At 43.5% G+C, this 20868-nt stretch overlaps 1 protein-coding gene across 1 annotated transcript in view; it reads left to right on the top strand.

Annotated features, from left to right (window-relative positions):
• The window catches only part of mtpn (myotrophin), a 74661-nt gene that overhangs the window by 26004 nt on the left and 27789 nt on the right, over positions 1-20868 (top strand). Inside the window, exons 2-3 of the mRNA XM_070900427.1 lie at positions 18962-19075; positions 20038-20121. Coding sequence (XP_070756528.1) covers positions 18962-19075; positions 20038-20121 — 198 coding nt within the window. The remainder of the gene's footprint in view (positions 1-18961; positions 19076-20037; positions 20122-20868) is intronic.

The raw sequence follows: 20868 nt of genomic DNA, 5'->3' as shown, positions 1-20868 counted from the left end.
CAAATTGGATGCCGTGTTTTCTACATTACAACAATGACTACACTTCAAAAGTACTTCATTGGCTGTGAAGTGCTTTGGGACGACCAGTGATCGTGAAAGGCGCTATATAAATGCAAGTCTTTTTTTTGGTTTTGAATATACTGTCCATTGTTTGTGCATGATGTCACCATGGGGTCAGTTTTCATCGAGCTCTACCTCACCACCTGTCTTGGAACCACCTCTGCCTCTCTGCAATCAAACTGCATGTCTGGCATACAGTCACCGAGAATGTCATTCATAACTTTGGATAGGGTCATTTTGGAAGGATTCAAGCAGCTAAATGCAAGAGAGGGGGGCACAAATTTGGGACAGGACAAATGGAATGGTACTTTGCTAGGACAAATAAGTTCTAGTTCACTTTAAAAGAATGGGGGACAGTGCCAGACTATTGACTGACTATCCTTTGTCATCTTGTTTTGTCAGTAGCAGACTGGTTATTATTATTCTTTGCCTCGCCTCCGTGAAGAAACAAATGAAAGAAAAATGTGCTTTTTTTATAGCGCCTTTCACGGCCACCGGACGTCTCAAAGCGCTTTACAGCCAATGAAGTACTTTGGAGCGTAGTTACTTTTGTAATGTGGGAAATGCGGCAGAAATTTGTGCACAGCAAACTCCCATAAACAGCAATGTGATGATGACCAGACAATCTGTTTTTTGTTATGTTGGTTGAGAGAAATTTTGGCCAGGACACCGGGGATAACTCCCCTGTTCTTCGAAGTAGTGCCATGGGATCGTTTACGTCCACCTGAGAGCAGACACTCGATTTAATGTCTCATCCGAAAGACAGCACCTCCGACAGTGCAGCACTCCCTCAGCATTGCACTGGAGTGTGAAGCAGATCAAGCAAACAAAAATAAATATAAAAATATTTAAATTCCCCAAATCCACTTGTCTGAAGTGAAAGTGGGAAAGCAAGAGAAACCAACAAGGATAATGGAGTCTCTGAAAATTTCAAAGTGCTTGGCAAACTGGAACATTTGAATGCCATCTAGTGGTAGAATGTACAGGCACTACTAAACAGCGTGATAGGAGTAGCTTCTCCCTTAACTGGAAATGCTAATCAAGTGCCACCTCGTGACCTGACAGAATGACAATGCTGTGATTTTTGTGTTTTAGTAAATGAAGGCAAGCTTATCTTAGGTTTACTTATTTAAATGCAGTAAAGCCTACATATAGAACCTTGCCCTTCTGTTCCTCAGTTCTCTTGACCATGTATACTTTGAAGCCTAGTTATTTATGAGCATGTGCAAATTTCCTGGTTTTAGCTTTAATGGCAAAAGCGGAAAGATTAGTTCAGAGCTCAGTTGTCATCAAATCGGGTTTGACAAGACCATGTGACCATGATTGCTCCTTATGACACCAAACTTAATGCAACATTTCCATACAATGATTGCTTGTTGAACATAAGAAATAGAAGCAGGAGTAGGCCATTTGGTCCCTCAAGCCTGCACTGCCATTTAATAAGATCATGGATGATCTGATCATGTACTCAGCCCCACTTCCCTGCCTGCTCCCGATATCCCTTTATTCCCTTATCGCTCAAAAATCTGTCTGTATCCCTGCCTTAAATATATTCAATGACCCAGCCTCCACAGCTCTCTGGGGCAGAGAGTTGCATAGATTTACAATCCTCTAAGAAATTTGTCCTCATCTCAGTTTTAAATGGGCGGCCCCTTATTCTGAGACTATGTCCCCTAGTTTTAGTTTCCCGAGTGGAAATATCCTCTCTGCATCCACCTTGTTGGGCCCCCTCATTATCTTCTATGTTTTGATAAGATCACCTCATTCTTCTGAACTCCAATGAGTATAGGCTCAACCTATCTTCATAAGTCAACCAACCCCCTCATCTCCGGAATCCACCGAGTGAACCTTCTCTGAAATGCCTCCAATGCAAATATATCCTTCCTTAAATACGGAGACCAAAACTGTACGCAGTACTCTACGTGTGGCCTCACCAATACCTTGTACAGTTGTAGCAGGACTTCCCTGATTTTATACTCCATTCCCCTTGCAATAAAGGTTAACATTCCATTTGCCTTCCTGATTACTTGCATATTAACTTTGTGTTTCATGGACAAGGACCCCAGGTGTCTCAGTACTACAGCACTTTGCAATTTTTCTCCATTTTAAATTATAATTTCCTTTTCTCTTTTTTGCCAAAGTGGATAACCTCACACGGTCCCACATTATACTCCATCTGCCAACTTTTTGCCCACTCACTTAGCCAGTCTATATCCCTTTGCAGATTTTGTGTGTCCTCCTCACAATTTGCTTTCCCACCCATCTTTGTATCACCAGCAAACTTGGCTACATTACATTCGGTCCCTTCATCCAAGTCATTAGTATAGATTGTAAATAGTTGAGGCCCCAGCACCGATCCCTGCGGCACCCCACTAGTTACTGATTGCCAACCGGAAAATTGCCCATTTATCCCGACTCTCTGTTTTCTGTTAGTTAACCAATCCTCTATCCATGCTAATATATTACCCCCGACCCAGTGAACTTTTATCTTGTGCAGTAACCTTTTATGTGGCACCTTATCAAATGCCTTCTGGAAATCCAAATACATCACATCCACTGGTTCCCCCGTATCCACCCTGCTCATTACATCCTCAAAGAACTCCAGCAAATTTGTCAAAAATGATTTCCCTTTCATAAAACCATGCTGACTCTGCTTGACTGCATTATGCTTTTCCAAATGTCCTGCTACTACTTCCTTAATAATGGACTCCAGCATTTTCCCAATGACAGATGTTAGACTAACTGGTCTGCAGTTTCCTGTTTTCTGTCTGCCTCCTTTTTTAAATAGGGGCATTACATTTGCGGTTTTCCAATCGATGGGACCTCCCCAGAATCCAAGGAATTTTGGAAGATTATAACCAATGCACCCACTATCTCTGCAGCCACTTTTTAAGACCCTAGCATGCAAGCCATCAGGTCCAGGGGACTTGTTCACCTTTAGTCACATTATTTTACTGAATGCTGCTACTTTAGTGATTGTTTTAAGTTTCCTCCCTCCCTATAGCCTGTTGATTATTCACTATTCGGATGTTTTTAGTGTCTTCTACCATGAAGACCAATACAATATATTTGTTCAAAGTCTCTGCCATTTCCCTGTTCCCCATTATTAATTCCCCAGTCTCATAAGGGACCAACATTTACTTTAGTCACTCTTTTCCTTTTTATGTACCTGTAGAAACTCTTACTATCTGCTTTTATATTTTGTGCTAGTTTACTTTCATAATCTATCTTCCCGCTCATTATTTTGTAGTCATTCTTTGCTGGCTTTTAAAAGTTTCCCAATCCTCTGGCCTCCCACTAGTCTTGGCCACTTTGTATGCCCTTCTCTTCAATTTGATACCATCTCTTATTTCCTTAGTTAGCCATGGATGGTTATCCCTTCTCTTTCAGTCTTTCCTTCTCATTGGAATATATTTTTGTTGAGTTGTGAAATATCTCCTTAAATCAACTGTCCCACACTTCAATCTATTTTCCCAGTCTAATTTAGCCAACTCTGCCTTCATACCTTTGTAGTCTCCTTTGTTTAACTTGGGACACTGGTTTGAGATCCAACTTTCTCACCCTCAAACTGAATTTAAAATTCAACCATGCTATGGTCACTCATTCCTAGAGGATCCTTTACGAGGAGATCGTTTATTAATCCTGTCTCATTACATAGTACCAGATCTAAGATAGCCTGCTCCCTGGTTGGTTCCGCAACTTACTGTTCAAGGAAACTATCTCCGATACATTCTATGAACTCTTTCTCAAGGCTACCCTGGCCAATTTGCTTTGTCCAATCAATATGAAGGTTAAAATCGCCCATGAGTATTGCTGTCGCTCCATTATTTTTTGATTTATACTCTGTCCAACAGAATAGCTACTGCTAGGGGGTCGATAGACTCTTCCCACCAGTGACTTTTTCCCTTTATTCTTCTTATCTCCACCCAAACTGATTCAACATCTTGATCTTCTGAGCCAATATTGTTTCTCACTAACTCATTGATCTCATCCTTTATTGACAGAGCTCATAGGCGGTGCCTCGAGTCGAGGATGACTTGCTTCCATGCCAAAAAGTTCACAGGTCCCGAACTAAATCTTGAAGGGTGGAAGATGCCTGTGTGCGGATTTTTTTAACGTGTGATGGCCGTTGCACACCAGCCACCACACAGAGCTACCCCACCTCCTTTTCCTTTCTGTCTGTCCTTCCGAATTGTCAAATACCCTTGAATATTTAGTACCCAGCCTTGGTCACCTTGCAATCACGTCTCTGTAATGGCTATCAGATTATACCCATTTGTATCTATTTGTGCTGTCAACTCAATTTTGTTACGAATGCTGCGTGCATTCAAATAGAGCTTTTAAATTTGTTTTTTTACCATTTTTTTCCTGCTTTGACCCCACTTTATGATGCATTTTTATGGTTATACGTTCTGTCCCTTCCTGTCATGCTCTGGTTTTCATTTTCCCCCAGTGCTACCCTGCTTTATTGCCTTCTCCTTCTTTGACTACTTATATTTCCGCTCACCTGAGCCACCCCACCCCACTGATTGTGCGCTTCAGTTCAATACATCTCCTATTGTGTACAGAAGATAGCACAGCTGGTGCAAGCGTGGAAAGAACACTATTTCCTGTTTTTGCAGGGAGGTAAGCAATAAACATTTAAAAGTTGAGTTTTTAAGGGATTTTGTGTGACGTCATGATGAAAAAACTCCAAAATCATGACATCCTCTTTAACCCCCAACAACATTTGGGCATCCATTTGTCATTGATTCCAGTATTGGAGTGTAGCCTTGACTATTTCAATGCTCCCCTGGCTCGCCTCCCATCTTTCACCCTCCATAAACTGGAGCTCATTCCAAAACTGCTGCCTGTATCCTAACTCACACCAAGCCCTGTTCTCTCACCACCCCTGTGTTCGAAGAACTACTTTGGCTCCTTATTCAACAATACTTCAAATTTAAAATGTTTATCCTTGTGTTCAAATCTCTTCATGGCTTCGACCCTCCCTATCTCTAACCTCCTCCCTATCTCTGTAACCTCCTCCAACACAACTGTAAAAACACAAGAATTAGAAGCAGGAGTAGGGCGTACAGCCCCTTGAGCTTGCTCCGCCATTTAATAAGATCATGACTTCAGCTGTCTAGGTTCCAAGCTCTGGAATTCCCTCCCTAAACCTCTGCCTCTCGACCACTTACTCCTACTTTAATACACTGCTTAAAACCTACCTCTTCGACCAAGGTTTTGGTCACCTGTTGTTAGATCTCTTAATTTCCAATGAAATACGAACTCCGATGGTAGTTTTAACTTTTTAATCTTGGCAGAGAGCAACAAGCTGCTGGCTGATTGCCAGTTCCTTTGTCTTACTGAAACCACATGGTCAAAATGGCTGTATTTATACCGGGTTCAATTTACAGAAAAGAACTCTCCTTCTTTGACCTTATTGGCTCAATTAATAGTCTTTTAACGTTTTAATTGGCTCGCTACCCAAGGTCTGAAAATGTCAAGTTGTTTGATGACTTAATGCAATGTGGCCTGTGTTTTTTCACAGCTTGTCTAAATGCAGCCTGGCTGCAGAGCTTGAATTCTCTATCAATCCCCCCTTTGATCCTTTCACAAACTGAATCATAAAACATCAGGTATCACTGGTTAAACATTCTACAAAATAATTTCATACATGTTAATAGAGTTTCCTTCTAAAATTTGTTGATGTGTTTCGCCACATGTCCGGACTAGTAGCTTCCACACAAATTTACACCAACCCGAGTTCCATCGTGGCCACAATGGAAGTCTGGTTTTAGTAGGTTAATTAACCTTATTCCAATTTAATCGAAATCAATATCTTAATTCGACCAGTAAACAACCTTCCCTTAAGCATAACATACCCCTGTGCCACGTACAGACGGTCTGCTGGGACCTGCAAGGTGTCTCTCCTGCGGGACAGCAGCTACAGCCGCCTGGTCGTAACAACATTTAATCAACATAAACAAACAATATAAAAGTAAAACAATTACAACAAATAGAATTAAACCTTCCACCAATGAAGTTCCTATTGAACCTAGCCATTCAGTGGCTCCACTCCACAAAGTGAATGATGGGGGTTGCTTAAGTTTTTCTACCTCCTTTTGGATATGCTCCGCTAAGTGGGTAATTTCTTAGGAGCTATCTGGGATATATGTGCAACACTCAGTTCCGAGTAGGGTGCAAGTACCTCCCTTTTCAGCCAGGATGTAATCAAGGGTCAGTCTTATTCTGTAGGGTTACTGTGCGGATTGCTACCATTTCTGCATTGATTTTAACTAGGGCCTCTGAGGTATCATTGGCTACTCATTCCACAACGGATGCCATGTTAATAGATTCCCTTGCCAGTTTGGCGGTCCCATACCCAGGGATCAGGATGGCAAAGAACCTCTCTGTTTCTGTGATAGCTCTCTTAGGACGGTGTAAATGTTCCGACAGTGACTTTATATGATACATATAAGGCACAATGTAGGCTAAATAGCAGGATCCCATCCAATTCTGGGGCAGCCAAGGGTAGGCCTTGTGGCCACACACCCAATAGATGCCATTATATGCAGTGAATGTTAGCTGTTTCTTTGTCAGCAACATTCCGGGGCCTGTCCAGGTTTTTCCATCTGTTTTATTCAGAATCCCCGTTACGTTAAAAATTCCCACATCGGCCCAGTTTGGACGGTTCCGTGACTTGATTATATTATAATTCCGGGAGCAGTTACTATACCCCATATTTTGGCCTCCTTTGATGTTTCTAATCAGACAGACCGATTTCCCCCGGTCTTCCTATTCCCGTTGTATTAGTGATAACAAAAAATGGGGGCCGTTTGGAATTATTGTAGCACGGTTGGTATCCCCCTTCAAAGGTAGTCCGATTGTAACCTGCTGACTTCCATTTACGTGCCCAGTTTTCCGTATCCTGAAACGCATTGCCTGTTTTGTTTTGATTAATTATCCACTCAGCCATTTCCGAGATATTCAAGGGAACTGGCCTCAAGGAAATCCCTCCCTTTGAGTGAATAGGAATATGCGCACACACCCAACAACTAGAAATGTTACCTTGTTTGGCATAAATGTATGACATATATAAAAAGGTATTTACATGTAATTCCCTTGCTATTTCCTATTGGTGCAGAAGGTCGGCTAGTAAGAAGTAGGCCTATGCCTAGGATACCTACAATCAATAATACAGTAAATTTATACATTTTCGCAAAAAGTAATTGTCCTTATTAGATTTCAGCTTCAGTTACGGGTGCTCGTTTAACGTGTGAAGCATGGATCCAGGCTTTCTTTCCTTGGACTTTAACAGCTGTCTGGGTGATCAATAACACTTGATAAGGTCCCTCCCACTTGGCACCCAAAGGTTCTTTATGCAACTTTTTCACATACACCCAGACTCCCAGGATGATGTCGTGTCCTCCTTCGGGTAGATTACCCCAAGCTGCCGATACCTGTCGGGAAACAGAACTAATAGCATTGGTTAGGTTCTGACAGTATGATAACAAATTGTCACCCATTAAGTGAACATCAGCTTTCCATAAATCGATAGTTCTTGACAGCGACATGGGTCTTCCTGTTATAATTTCAAATGTGCTTAGACCTGTAGTTCTGTTCGGGGTTGCCCTAATGCTACATAGCACTATTGGTAGTGCCTGGGGCCATGGTGTTCTTTCTTGATGATATTTGGCAAGCCGTTGTTTCAGAGTTCGATTCATTCGTTCTACTTGTCCTGATGATTGTGGATGATAAGGACAGTGTAAATCCTACGTAATGTAAATGATGCAGGCTCCATCTGGAGTAGGCCATAATCGTTCTTATCTTTAGCCCATATCGGGTGTTCCTTCAATTCTTCTTTCTTCAAAGTTCTAATTGACCATGTCACCCGACCATCCTCGAAATGCAACGATGAATCTACTTGGATTAGAACGTCCATTCCCAAAAGGGGTTGATCTACTGGACCTATCCAGACCGGCGTGGTTAGTTCATGTGGACCCAGCCCTATAAGTACCGGTGTTGTCCTTTTAATTTCCATTTTATGGCCCCCAACTCCATAGGCTGTACATGCCCTACCATCCAACGGCAAAAAGTCTCCATATTGTAGGGGTAAGCATGTTAATTCCGCCCCTGTGTCTAAAAGACAGTCCACATCCTTATCGCCCACCCTCACAGTTATATATAGCCCATCTCCCCTTTGTTGTATTAGTGCGAGGAGGTGGGCCAGGGTGGGCTCTAATCATTTTTTGCTATCCCAAGTATCTCCTTCTGTTGTTGTATTGTCAGTCGCTTAAATGCTTCTATGAGGTCGTTATCTTGTGACAAGCCTGGCTTGTTGGCTGAATTGTATCCCTGGCTGCATCCTCTTCCCCAGCCACGACCTTTCTGTTTTGCCCTGCACGTCTTGGCCCAGTGACCTTCTTTCCCACAATAATGACATTTTCCAGGTAATTTTCCTAATGACTGTTTATCGGAATCCTGGGATTTCCATCCCATAGCCTGTACAGCTCGGACTTTAGCTCCCATATCCCGATCTAATTGGTTACATCGATCCACCAATGCTGCAAAGGTAGTTCCTCTACTTTCCCAGTCCGGTAACACTACCTTAAGCATTTTGGACAGTTCTGGCTTTAGACCTGCCACGAAAGCTGCTTTCAGGGGTCCAAACACTTGTTCATCCATTTCCTCATCCGTATTATTCATACCCGAATGTTCTAGCCACGTGCATCTAAACCGCTCGTCATACTCCAGGATCTCCTCTGTTCATTTCTGTTGGCAGGCTGCAATTTTTCCCCAGTCTGTCTTAGCTGGACTGAAGGCTTGCAGCCAGTGTTTAATCGCCTCCCATCCTGCGTCTAATTCTTGCTCATTCTGCCCCAAAGCTTCATCTACCTTGTCGTTCAATTTTCTTCCCTGTGTTTTTGGCACCATTATGGTCAAAATTTGCACTCCGTCCCAGGGATGCAGTTGATATATATTTCTTAAGCGGTCCAATTGGTTCCAGGTTTTTACTCCCCCTTTCTTTGGATTGGGCAACTCCTTGGACCATTTATCAATTTTCTCTGGGTCTGCCGGATCATGAACTAAGTATTCTTCGTACACCCTTCTCTTTGTTTTTTTGGTTCCGCCCTCATCCGCAGTCTCTTCTGATTTGACTACAACTCGTCTTTTTTTAAACAGGGCAAAGCGCACCCCTAATTCATCATCCTCCCACACTGTATTGTCGGAGGATTCAGAATCCGTATCTATTCCTCGGTCGTGTCTTCGGGTTTGCGCTTTTAATTTACCCAAACATGGGTACCCTGGGAATTGATCAATACATTTTCCTTTTCCTATTATTGTCTCTTGACCTAATGATTTTTTCCAATCTTTAATTTCACCTTTAAGATCTTTAACTTCCGCTTCCAGCTTTTCAAGTTCAAGCTTTTTCTGTCGCAGCTGCGCACAAACTGCTTGCAATTGATCCTTTGTACTGGTCAGTTCTCGATCATGTTGGGAACGCATTATAATTTCATTCCGGTTTCGAATCTGGCCCATAACCGCTAGGGACCATCTAGTTCGCTCTTTATTTTTCATACGGGTCGTTTTTCCCCAGACCCTTTTAATCTCGTCCAAGGACCATTGTCCTTTGGAGGTTCTGTACTTTTGTTCGATCTTAATACAGGTTTTAGATAAGTTGAATTGTTGCTCTATATATTCTTTCAACTGTTCGAGGATTTCATCTAACGAAACTTCAGGTGGTGCCTGCCCACCTTTAACAGTTGTAGGCAATTCTTTGCTCTTATCTCCTGCTGCCATTTCTTTACTGGGGTCTCGAGTCGTAGGCTCTCTCGCCGATCAATAGGTCGGTGATTAATTAACTAACACACCGCCGAAGTTTTTTGTCTTTGGGACCTCGAGCCGACTACCAACCGGAGGGTTCGCAAACCGGAGGCTTTCGGAATCGCGTAGAAGGAGAGGCGAATTTAGACTTGACCGAGGGCTTTTTTTTTAAAAAGAGGTGTCTTTACCTCAATATGTAGGTCCGATGTCCAAAATTCAGTTTCTTTCCTCAGCGACCCTGTTCACAGCGCCAAAATTGTTAGATCCCTTAATTTCCAATGAAATACGAACTCCGATGGTAGTTTTAACTTTTTAATCTTGGCAGAGAGCAACAAGCTGCTGGCTGATTGCCAGTTCCTTTGTCTTACTGAAACCACATGGTCAAAATGGCTGTATTTATACCGGGTTCAATTTACAGAAAAGAACTCGCCTTCTTTGACCTTATTGGCTCAATTAATAGTCTTTTAACGTTTTAATTGGCTCGCTACCCAAGGTCCGAAAATGTCAAGTTGATTGATGACTTAATGCAATGTGGCCTGTGTTTTTTCACAGCCTGTCTAAATGCAGCCTGGCTGCAGAGCTTGAATTCTCTCACCTGTCCTAATATCTCGTGGCTCGGTGTCAAATTGTGTCTTATAATGCTTCTGTAGCGTGTGTTGAGATGTTTTACTACATTAAAGGTGCTATATAAATACAAGTTTGTGTATTGCTAGTTATTTTGCTGCTAATTGTATATGGATAATGCCCATGCTAAACTTGGTAAAGATTTGTGGAATTAATATAATGTTTGCTATAAATCAAAAAACTTGCTCTGATCTGCCCAATAGAGCATTTCTTGAGGGCAAAAGATTGTTTCCCATCTTTTAACTGAATTATGATCGGTTGAACATCGAAAGTTTTGAAGGTAGATGATCAGAAAATCTGGTGTGGCCTAGGAACTGTTTTTGATTGGGGAGCACAGACCTGTTTTGAGAACTTGCATGTCGTCTTCTACCTTATGACCATGTCATAGAGGGTATGAAATGGAACCAGAATAAAACAATAATGTTGGCAACTCCATGGGCAGGAACGGTCCCACATTTCATTCTGCCTAGTTGGCTATTAAAGTGGTACTTGTAAATTTGCTCAAGGAGCGATCTGTCTTGTTCTCTTTGCATACAATCTCATGCATATTCCTTTCCATTGTCTGCATTGTTTCTGAACATGGTGTGGGCTGGTGTCTCAGCGTGGAATTAATATAATGTTTGCTATAAATCAAGAAGCTTGCTCTGATCTGCCCATGTTCAGAAACAATGCAGACAATGGAAAGGAATATGCATGAGATTGTATGCAAAGAGAACAACTTTTAAATGAATTCATGGTAACAGACTAGTAGTTCTCAAACAAAAACAGAAAATGCCAGAAACACTCAAGTCAGCATCTGTACTGGTGGGATTAATACTTCAGGTCTATAACCCTTCATCAGTTCTCGAGATCTGCCTTGTGTTAAAGCAGTGAGCTTTTGCCAGTACAAGTTTGTGTGTGTCGCAGCCATGAACAAGACTAGTGGTGTTACAAAGAGAATAACTGCTGCTTAGAATAAAGGAAGTTGGGTCTACATTTTACTTTATAAATAGCTTTGGTTCCTGTACAAAATCAACGACAGTTCTGCATGCTGCCTCCTCCGCGAGTGTTCTTTTCAGACTGAGACACCAGCCCACACCATGTTCAGAAACAATGCAGACAATGGAAAGGAATATGCATGAGGTTGTATGCAAAGAGAACAAGACAGATCGCTCCTTGAGCAAATTTACAAGTACCACTTTAATAGCCAACTAGGCAGAATGAAATGTGGGACCGTTCCTGCCCATGGAGTTGCCAACATTATTGTTTTATTCTGGTTCCATTTCATACCCTCTATGACATGGTCATAAGGTAGAACAAGCCATGCAAGTTCTCAAAACAGGTCTGTGCTCCCCAATCAAAAACAGTTCCTAGGCCACACCAGATTTTCTGATCATCTACCTTCAAAACTTTCGATGTTCAACCGATCATAATTCAGTTAAAAGATGGGAAACAATCTTTTGCCCTCAAGAAATGCTCTATTGGGCAGATCAGAGCAAGCTTTTTGATTTATAGCAAACATTATATTAATTCCACAAATCTTTACCAAGTTTAGCATGGGCATTATCCATATACAATTAGCAGCAAAATAACAACTAGCAATACACAAACTTGTATTTATATAGCACCTTTAATGTAGTAAAACATCTCAACACACGCTACAGGAGCATTATAAGACAAAATTTGACACCGAGCCACGAGATATTAGGACAGGTGATAGAGAATTCAAACTCTGCAGCCAGGCTGCATTTAGACAGGCTGTGAAAAAACACAGGCCACATTGCATTAAGTCATCAATCAACTTGACATTTTCGGACCATTTTCGGAAAAATTCATTTATGTACTGTCACCAGACTGCCTCGTGCAGTGTTGTCCAATAGCCACATGTGGTTAATTGGGAATCCAGATATGGATGATTACATTTCTCATTAGTAAATAAAAAGTGAGTAATAGACACCATTGTTGGGCATATGATCTCGATACTCCTTTTGTGCAGTGTGTGCAAGTGTCTTTTGATCATTGAGTGCTTTACTTCCTTGATTACTAAATGGTGGTAGATGTTAAACAAATATACATGTGAAGTATATTTACCTTTGGGAGAGGGAGCGAGGCCAGAGTTTTGCAGCAGGAGAGTGGCGGTGGCGTTCAGAAGCCCGAGCGCTGTCATCACGACCCTGCACCGGCCTGCTTCTATCCCGGGCGGGAGGGACCCCTGCACCGGCCTGTGGCTCCTGTTCAGGGCTTGCAGCCTACACCGGGACATCATCCAAGACTTTTTAAAACTGGCCGAAGGGGCTCCGGGGCCGGCGTTGAACCGGCCGAAGGGGCTCTGGGCCAATCGTCCAAAAGGACTAAGCTGCCGTAATTTCTTCGAGGGGCTGGAATTCCTACTACTGACTTGCATCTTAAACTTTTTAGAGAAACTTTTAAATAACTTTTTGGAAACCTTGGAAGAAACTTTTTTAAACATCCCTCGGACCTTCCTAATGCCTGCCACCCAACCAAGCCTCGGGCCCCTATCGTCAATGGCGCTACTCAGCGCCGAGTTTGCGGCCAACACCTCACCGTAGGCAATTGGGCTTATACAGCAGTACCTGGTCTCCAGTCGTCTTGGACCCCCTTGCCACTGGACCAAGACTTTGCTCAGATAAGCCCGTGTGGTTGCCGGTGTGCAGTGGCTACCCCACGTTAAAAGAACTCGCCCACAGGCATCTTCCACTTCGTTAATATGAAGTTTGGAACCTGGAACGTCAGGACCCTAATGGACAATTCCAACAGCAACAGGCCGGAATGCCACATCGCCATAGTTGCCCGGGAACTTGGACATTTTGACATTGACATCGCTGCCCTAAGCGAGACCCGGCGGGCAGGGGAATGCCAGCTCAAGGAACAAGATGGAGGTTACACCTTTTTCTGGAAAGGAAAACCAGAGGAAGAACGCCGCCTTTATGGAGTCGGCTTCGCTATTAAAAATGAGCTGGTCGACCGCCTCAAACACTCCCCCTGCGGGGTTAACAAACGCCTCATGACTCTTCGTCTTACCCTATCCTGGAACCAATGCACCACAGTCATCCGTGTGTACGCCCCAACACTCGATGCAACGGATGAGGCTAAAGAGGGTTTTTATTCCAACCTCGAGACATCCCTGTCCTGCGTCCTCACGGATGACAAATTGATCCTCCTAGGTGACTTTAATGCCAAGGTCGGCAAAGACACAGTCCTCTGGGGAGGCGTGATTGGCAGAGAGTGGGTCGGGAAAGCCAACTTCAGCGGTACCCTACTGACACAATGTCTAGAACATAAACTCCTCATCACCAACACCCTGTTCCGCCAGAGGGACAAATACAAGGCATCGTGGCAACACGCTCGCTCCAAACGCTAGCACCTGCTCGACTATGTCATCGTCCGAGCCAGGGATCGCAAGGATGTGCGCATTACCCGCGTCATGAAAGGAGCTGACGACTGCTGGATGGACCACCGTCTAATCCAATCCTTCATCAACATTAACATAGCCCCAAAGCAGAGGGGACAGCAGAAGCAGTGCTGCAAAAAAAGTTAATGCCGGGCCACTGAGAGACCCAGCTAAGAGAGCCCTAAGCAGCCAGTGCCTCACGGCTTATCTGGCGTGCCTTGATGACCCTGAGATGCTGAATGCCCACAGCGCTTGGTCTGCCCTCAAGGCCTCTATAATCAGTGCCTGTAAAGAGACACTTGGTCACTCAACCAGAAAACACCAGGGCTGGTTTGATGAAAATGATCAGGAGATCCAAGAACTAATAGATCACAAGCGCAGAGCATTTCTGAGCCTCAAGCAACAACCCAACTCTGGAGCTACAAAGCAACTTTAGATGGCTCAAGGCTGAGATCCAACAAAAAACCCGGGACTAAAGAACAGGTAATGCATGGAGAAAGCACAGGTGATACAACAATTAGCCAACAGCCACGACATGCGAGGATTCTTCATTGCAGTCAAGGCCACCTACGGAAGAACGGGGAAACACTCCAGGACATTGAGTCTGTCGGGGCCCACTGGAAGGAGCACTTTGAAGATCTCCTCAATCGAGATTCTGTCTTTGACTCGAGTGTTCTCAACTCCATTCCGCAGCATGCAACCCGCCACCACCTCAGTGAAACCCCAATGTTGCACGAGATAGGCAAAGCTATGAAACAGCAGATGGAGTCCCTGCTGAGGCGCTAAAGTATGGCGGAGAGCGCTGTTGGAGCGGATACACGACCTCATCTCTATCATCTGGAGGGTGGAGAGCATGCCGGGAGATCTGAGCTGCAGTGATCGTGACCATCTTTTTAAAAAAGGGGACAAGTCCGACTGCGGCAACTGCAGGGTGATTTCCCTGCTATCAGCCACTGGGAAAATTGTCACTCGAGTCCTCCTCAACAGTCTTCTCCCTGTGGCCGAAGAGCTCCTCCCAGAATCACAGTGCGGATTTTGTCCCCTACAGGGCACAACAGACATGATCTTTGCGGCGCAACAGCTGCAGGAAAAATGCAGGGGTCAGTGCCAGCACTTGTACATGGCCTTTTTCAATCTTACAAATGCCTTTGACACTGTCAACCATGGGGGTCTATGGAGCAGCGTCCTCCGTTTCGGATACCCCCAAAGGTTTGTCAACATCCATCGCCTGCTCCACAAAGACATGCAGGCCGTGATCCTTACCAACGGATCCATTACAGACACAATCCATGTCCGGACCAGGGTTAAACAGGGCTGCGTCATCGCTCCAACCCTCTTCTCGATCTTCCTCGCTGCCATCCATCACCTCACAGTCAACAAGCTCCCCGCTGCAGTGGAACTAAACTACAGAAGCTGTTTAACCTATGCCGCCTCCAGGCCAGGTCCAAGGTCACCCAAATCTCTGTCATTGAGCTACAGTACACGGACGACGCCTGCGTCTGCGCACATTCTGAGGCTAAACTCTAGGATAGAGTCGATGTATTCACCAAGGCATAAGCGTAAGGCCCATGCTTTCATAACATCCGTAAGACAAAGGTCCTCCACCAGCCTGTCCTTGCCGCACAGCACTGCACCCCCCCCCCCCCCCCAGTCATCAAGATTCACGGTGCAGCCCTCGACAACATGGGCCATTTCCCAAACCTCAGGAGCCTCTTATCAACAAAAGCAGACATTGTTGCAGAGATTCAACATCGCCTCCAGTGCAGCCTTCGGCCGCCTGAGGAAAAGAGTGTTCAAAGACCAGGCCCTCAAATCTACCACCAAGCTCATAGTCTACAGGGCTATAGTAATACCCACCTTCCTGTATGGATTAGAGGCATGGACGATGTACAGAAGACAACAAGTTGCTGGAGGTGTATCACCAACGATGTCTCTGCAAAGATCCTGCAAATCCCCTGGGAAGACAGACGCACCAACATCAGTGTCCTCATCCAAGCTAACATCCCCAGCATTGAAGCGCTGACCACATTCGATCAGCTTTGTTGGGCAGGCCACATAGTTCAAAGCCTCCCTGATAAAGTGCGACATCCCCACTGACACCTGGGAGTCCCTAACCGACGACCGCCCTAGAAAGTGCGTCCGGGAGGTCGTTGAGCTCTTCAAATCTCAACTCCGAGAGCGTGAAGATGTCAAGCGCAGGCAACGGAAGGAGTGTGCGACAAACCAGTCCCACCCACCTCTTCCCTCGACAAATGCCTGTCCCACCTGTAACAGAGTCTGTGGCTCTTGTATTGGACTGTTCAGCCAGTAAAGAACTCACTTCAGGAGTGGAAGCAAGTCTTCTTCGATTCCGAGGGACTGCCTATGATGATTTTACCCTGTTTTGTGCGAGAGTATTTAAGGTGTTTTTCTACTAAAATTAATGCATGTGGCTATAACAGTATTACCATAGTCATACCTGTGGCTAATCAACAATTTCTAATGGATAAGATTGATCTCGTGTCATAACACTGAAATATTTTCCTATTGGTTTCAAAGAAACGTTTCCAGCAATTGACCTCTTAGTGTGAAAAAACAATTGCGTTCTAATTTACCTGAATGCACTTATTTATAGCAATACGGTCTTGTAGCTTAAAGGGCAGGCCAGGTGATGCATAGTCCATTCCTTAACTGCAGAATAATAAATTGTGTTTTGCATGATAGAAAGCTTCTGTCCTTGTAGAACAGTGTAACATCTGACTTGCTGTGAGCAACAACATGGGAGATTAGATACGATTTAATGCTCCATGGGAGAGCATTTCACTACTCGAGATCCCAAGTTCTGAGAAGGGTTTAAGGAGTTTGTAAGCCAGTTGAAACACCGAGGAAGAGGAGGATTACACCATTGTTTGCTTTTGGAAGAAATAGAGATATTCTGTGTGACCCTATTGAGCTTGCCTTTTGAGCATGAACTGAAATATTTAGAAAGTTGTGTAAACCTTTGTAGCCTTTCCATCACAAAGACCACCTACTTCCACAACTTACTAAGGCCTGCCTGTGCACCAGCCTCAGCCCATCCACACTGAAACGTTCATTCAGGCTTTTGTTACCCTAAAACTTTATTTACACCAATGCTGTCTTGATCGGCCTCCCATCCTCCACCCTCTATAAATTTCAGCTCGTTCAAAACTCTGCTGCCCATATCCTATCTTGCACCACATCCTGCTCTCCTGTCGCACCCAGCCTCACTGACCTCTATGTTGGTTCTAAAGAAACAACTATAGACAGCTCCAACTAATGCAGCAACATGCATCTATATAGCATCTTAAAAATAGGGGGAATGGGGTTGATGGGTCTCATGGGTGAGAAGACCTTGGAGAGGCCACAGAGAGATGAGGGAGAAACCAGTTTGGGACTATTGTCGGAGCAGGATTGAAGGAAGGTTTAGCCTTGTAGGCAAAAGGGAGAAGTGAAGCAGTAGCGACAGCTGAACAAATGATCTCTATATTGGTGACAGAAATCCATGAGCTTCTCATGCTTGTTGGAGGTGAGGGTGGAAGGGCAAGGGAAAGAGATTTAAGGAGATGGTAGATAGAGAAAATGAGCCTGAACCTTTGCCCGACAGGGTGATCCAAGAATAGTGGGCAGTTTTAGCAGAGAAAGTAATAGGTCAATAACCAGGGGGCATAGACTTAAAGTAATTGGTAGTAGGATTAGTGGGGAATTGACTAACTTTTTTCACTGAGGATGGTGAGGTCTGAAACTCACTACCTGAAAGGGTGGCAGAGGCAGAAACCCTCATTATATATATTTTTTTAAGTACTTGGATATACATTTGAAATGCCGTAACCTATTTACCAAGAAATGGAAAGTGGAATTAGGCTAGATAGCTTTTTTTTTCAGCCGGCACAGATAAAATGGGCCGAATGGCCGCCTTCTGTGCCATAAATTTCTATGATTCTATAAGGTCGAGCTTAATGTGGTTGAGCTGGATCTATCAGTGGATAGCTGAGCCAGTTCTGGCAATGGATGGTTATGTCAGTTGTGCACCAGAAATGCTCATGTTTCTGCATCTTGGACTTGAGGAATCAAAGATGGCCAGGATGATAACGGGACCAGGATGAGAGACAGTGAAGCTTTCACTGTGCTGCAGACATTGAAGATGGAAGCGAGGCAATGGTTGAGTATATCATCAGTTGCTGAGGTATTTTGATGAGTGGTGTGCAAATGGTTAGGCGTTTGAGTACAATTGTAAGCAACTTTGGAGATTTTTTTGTAAAGCCGGTGCAGAAGGAAGTTAATTAAAAGAAGGAAGAAAAATGTGGGTGGTGAGGGGTGCGAGGGAGTGGTCGAAGATAGCCGGTCAAAATCATGAGAGTAGAGGCGCCCTGAGAAATGGTGAGTTTGAGTGGGTGACCATGATGAGAGTTCAAATGGAGGGGAAGGTTTAGGAAGGACAGTAGGATAGTGAATTTGGAGGAGAGCGGGTGAAAGCTACTGTGATGCAGATTGAAATCACCAAGGATGAGGAGTCGTTCAGTGCAGAGGTTGAGGAAGGATAGAAGGGAGAAAATCTTGGGGAGAAGCTTAGGATGGGGCTTCTATGAATGGTTTTTAATCACAGGAGAATGTTATTAAATTAAGACCATTATAGATGACCCCTTGAGCAGCAGCGCTCTGTCAGTGATAAGATATTCGGGATTTTCAGTTGTGCAGAGGTCTTCCAGCTCTCCAGAAAAGCCATAGAATTATTATTTTTAAAGAAGATATAATTTGCAGATATTGTGTTGTAATGTACATTTGTTCTCTCCTGCCTGGTTGTTTAGTCCAGTGCTTTTTAATGTACATTGAGACATGTAAGTCAATTTAATTTCACTGATCAACTGAAGTGTAATAAAGTTTACTGATTAGAATCATAGAATGGTTACAGCACAGAAGGAGGCCATTTGGCCTGTCGAGCCAGTGCCAGGCTTGTGTGTTTATCATTTTTGCATGTGGGTTTATCAGTTCTTGTAGTTATATGGTTGAATACCTATCATGAATATAAACATACTGTGCAACATTCATCATAATGTCATTTTTTGCATCTTCTGTCTTCAGGGTGTAGATGTGAACAAGGTACAATTAGCTGGTCGGAGGGCCATCCACTTTGCAGCAGATTGTGGTCAATGTGAGGTTCTGGAGTTCCTGATTCACATGGGAGCAGAGATTAATGTAAGTAAGATATAAGTAGAAGTTCCTGAATGTCAAATGTTAGTTATGTGAATGTCAAAAGGGCCAGATAGTAGTGTTGATGTAGAAGATGTGGCCTATTCCTGCTCCTAGTTCTCATGTTCTTATTTCTTGTGTTCTTGAGTCTAATTCCAAGCTCAAAACCAGTAACTCTCTGACGATAAGTTGTATGCATCCCCAGTAGTCAAATGTACTACTGAAAGAAGAGTAAACGCAAAGCAAATCATCCCTTTACTCCTTCTTCCCCCTCCCCCCATCCCACCCATTGAACTTTCCTTTACAATATTACTCATCTGCACATCAACTTAAATATTTCAGTACTAGATTGATACCATTTTAAATGTAATCTGTGCTTGTACCATCTTTATCTAATTTTATAGATCCTCTAATTAAAATCTCAAATGGTGGGTTAGAATACATTGATCTTGTAATTAGAAACAGTGACTGAATCCTGTGTTGCCTTAATACAAATAGGAATAGGCATAGACAGTTCACCCCTCTAGACTGTTTTGCCATTTAATTGGATTGTAGATGATCTGTACCAGCAAAAGTAGACGATGGTAATGCCTTTTCTCCACATCCTTTGACACCCTTTCCTAACAAATCTTATCAATCTCAGTCTTGAAAATTTCAATTGTCCCAGCATCCACAGCCGTTTGGGTGAGCAAGTTCCATATTTCCACTGCCCTTTGATTGAAACAGTGCTTCCTGATTTCACTCCTAAACTTGGATATACAACTCTCTATTCCTCCTAATATTTAGAGAAAAGCTGAGTATCAATCCCTGGTGAACACTAATTTGAGAACAAACTCTGTTTCAATAGCTGTATTAATGAAATTTCCTTGGATCTATGCAGTCTTGGGAAGTTTTGCTTGTGTTGATAGCATTAACCAGATATCAACTTTTTAACTATATTTGATATTTCCTGTTTCTCTGATCCACAGGCTCCAGATAAACATGGTATAACAGCACTTCTGTCAGCATTTTACGAGGGACATTTAGAATGTGTGAAATTGCTGGTATCCAAGGTAGGTACAGTATGTTTGAGGTCTCTGGCTGGGCGGAGGCTTGGGGAAAGTGTCTGGTACATGCAGTACATCACTGATCCCCTGATGAGAGGTCAGTGGGTACCTCCAGTATGTAAGGATAATCTTGCTTTTTACTGTTGGCAGTTTTCATTTACTGTTAATCGGGAAAAGGAAATCTGAGTTTGGATCTGTCGCTGACGATAGGAATATGGGAGGGGAGAAAGTTAAAATTAGAGTCTGAATTTATTACTGGTGGTGAGACTATTTTACAAGTTTCTCCACTCCTAGCAGCCCCTTGAGTTTTGACCATATAATCTGTTGCTTTGGAGCTTATTTTCGATGTCTAGTTCATTGACAGGTTATAAAGTATATTTCAGGTTAAGTTGAAGATTATGATCTTGCTGGGACCATTCACTACTCTAACTCTTTGGCCCCTATTTTCGCCATCATTGGGCACCGATTTTTTGGCGCCTAGTGATTTCTTTTTGGCATAGATGGTCAGTTTTAATTTTCGTCAAAGTTTTGGTACCGGTGCCAACTATCTGCACCAGAGTTTTTGGCGGCAGATATTTTAGCGCTGGTGTACATTTTTTTTAAAAAGTGAATCAGTGCCATTTCTGGCCATTAAGACCATTTTCCCCATCACCGATGTTTTTAAAAATGGCGCACAGAGACATTAGAGCCAGTTTGGAAAAACCCTACTTTAACTTAATGAAATAGGTACTGGCCAGCTTCTATCCCTGGTTG

The sequence above is a fragment of the Pristiophorus japonicus genome, chromosome 15 (genome assembly GCF_044704955.1).
Source record: "Pristiophorus japonicus isolate sPriJap1 chromosome 15, sPriJap1.hap1, whole genome shotgun sequence".
NCBI classification, from domain to species: Eukaryota; Metazoa; Chordata; class Chondrichthyes; family Pristiophoridae; genus Pristiophorus; species Pristiophorus japonicus.
The sequence above is the reverse complement of the archived record's forward strand: the minus strand, read 5'-3'. Positions and strand labels throughout refer to the sequence as shown.